Here is a 1722-nt window from a genome sequence, read left to right on the forward strand (position 1 = left end):
TCAGCCCCGGCACGGGGTCCCCGCCAGCTTTTTTTCCCCATCCCTCCTTCCTGTTTTTCCCGGGGGAGCCGCTGTCATGCCCCGTGCCGTGGGCGAGCACCACATATGGCGATGGAAAACAGGAAAGAGGGGGTAAAAACGGGGTGAGCATGGATGGGGGGGTTCAGTCCTCTCCAAAAATAGAGCAGCCGGCTTCGGCGCAAACCCCACTTTTTGGGGGGGATTTTGAAACCACATTGTATTGGAAAATATGATTTTCACGAGCAGAAATAGGACTGGGGGGCTCTTGCATGCCCCCCAGAATTCCATGGAGGTATCTCAGCTTATGGAGGGGGGTAGGAGAGGAGCAATGTCACATCATTCCTTCACGCTGGGATGTTATGAAGTTTCTTCCATCCCCCAGGGATGCAGGGGCCTAAATATAGAGGCTAAAAATATCATCCCGTACTCAGCTCAGCCCCAAACCCAGGATTTTTCGGGGAGAAATCTCAGGTGATCGACATTAATAACAGCGGGGACCTCGTTAATAAAATTCCTCATTAAAACAGCACTGCAGGGGCAGGATGGGAGTGGAGCACCCACCCACGGGAAAAGGGCAGGAGCCAGGGGAGCACCAAGTGGTTTTTTTTTAGTTTTGGGGTTGGACAGTGGCAAATGGGGGATTTGGGGCAAGTGCTGCGGTTGCATCTCCGGAGAGGTGTCCCAGTTCATGAGGGTTATGGGGACATGCTCCCCTTTGGCTCCTCTCCACTCATTTTGGGGCGGAATCACAGTGATCCAGAGCTGTGCGTGCTGCCTGCCCCTGCTGGTGCTGCCTGCTACCCCTCCGTGTCCTTGGCCTCTTTCAGGTCCTGGAGGAAAGAAGAAAATTTAGATGATGTGGCACAAGGGGGGCAGGGACAGGGTGGGACCAGGGAGCAAGTGTGGCTCTTGGCACCTGGATGGAGGGCAGCCTACCTCGGAAGGAGGCCAGGTGAGACGGTCGTCCTCCAGCATGGCTCCCCACGCCACCGGGTCAATGCCACTAGCTGGGGAAGGAGGAGGCTTGATGCCACATGCAGTGGGCACCTGGTACCACGGGTGATGGGCACATGGGACAGGCACAACATCCTGGGTGACGGCACAAATGGAAGGCCTGATAGCCATTGGTGGTGGACACTTGGGACAGGCACAAGGCCATGGGCAGGTTTGGGCACACAGGAGAGGCCTGATGGCCATCAGTGGTGGGCATTTGGGACAGGCACAAGGCCATGGGCAAGGGGCACAAGGGCAGGTTTGATGCCCTGGTGATGGGCACACAGGAGAGCCCTGATGCTGTGGGCACGGGGGCAGGACTGACACCCTGGGCAAGGGACATGTGGGGCAGGCCTGACGCCCTGGGGATGGGCAGATGGGGCAGGCTGGGCAGGCAATGCAGTGTGGGGCAGGGGATGGCAGTGCGGGGGTGGCTGCTGGGCAAGGCCACTCACCCTCTCTGCTCTCCAGCAGCTTTTGGAAGTACTGCGCTGCAAAGGCCACCACGTCGGTGGGCTGCTCCCGCAGCACTTCCCGCGCCAGCCCCTCCAGCAGGTTCCGGAAGCCGGCGGGCACCCTCATGCTGGTATTGGAGGCAGCAATGGACATGGTCGCTTCTCCTGGACCCTCTGCAGCGGCACAGCCCGGGATTCACCACAGCCCACAGCGCCCGGTGCCACCGGGCAACGCCGGGACTCGAACCCTCGG

General features: G+C 59.5%; 1 protein-coding gene across 3 annotated transcripts; it reads right to left on the reverse strand.

The window, feature by feature from the left end:
- Nucleotides 1-304: 304 nt before the first annotated feature.
- SPA17 (sperm autoantigenic protein 17) lies at nucleotides 305-1663 on the reverse strand. 3 transcript variants are annotated; one of them, XM_031063900.1, is made up of 3 exons: nucleotides 1470-1663; nucleotides 958-1028; nucleotides 519-851 (listed from the first exon to the last, which is right to left on the reverse strand). In XM_031063900.1, the coding sequence occupies exons 1-3, from the start codon at nucleotides 1621-1623 to the stop codon at nucleotides 819-821; spliced, it is 258 nt and encodes an 85-aa protein (XP_030919760.1). In that variant the 5' UTR covers nucleotides 1624-1663; the 3' UTR covers nucleotides 519-818. The 3 variants fall into 3 exon arrangements, with proteins under 3 accessions (XP_030919759.1, XP_030919760.1, XP_030919761.1); XM_031063901.1 differs by having other exon boundaries at nucleotides 731-851; nucleotides 958-1024; XM_031063899.1 differs by lacking the exon at nucleotides 958-1028 and having other exon boundaries at nucleotides 305-851.
- Between the last annotated feature and the right edge of the window lie 59 nt (nucleotides 1664-1722).

The sequence above is a fragment of the Geospiza fortis genome, unplaced genomic scaffold, assembly GCF_000277835.1.
Source record: "Geospiza fortis unplaced genomic scaffold, GeoFor_1.0 scaffold392, whole genome shotgun sequence".
NCBI classification, from domain to species: Eukaryota; Metazoa; Chordata; class Aves; order Passeriformes; family Thraupidae; genus Geospiza; species Geospiza fortis.

Excerpts from the sequence above, each read along its gene's own strand:
- SPA17 (XM_031063899.1), bottom strand. The coding sequence starts at position 1,623 with ATGTCCATTGCTGCCTCCAATACCAGCATGAGGGTGCCCGCCGGCTTC. Across the intron at positions 852-1,469 it reads GCTGCTGGAGAGCAGAGAGG|GACCTGAAAGAGGCCAAGGA; the intron begins GTGAGTGGCCTT and ends TCTTTCCTCCAG.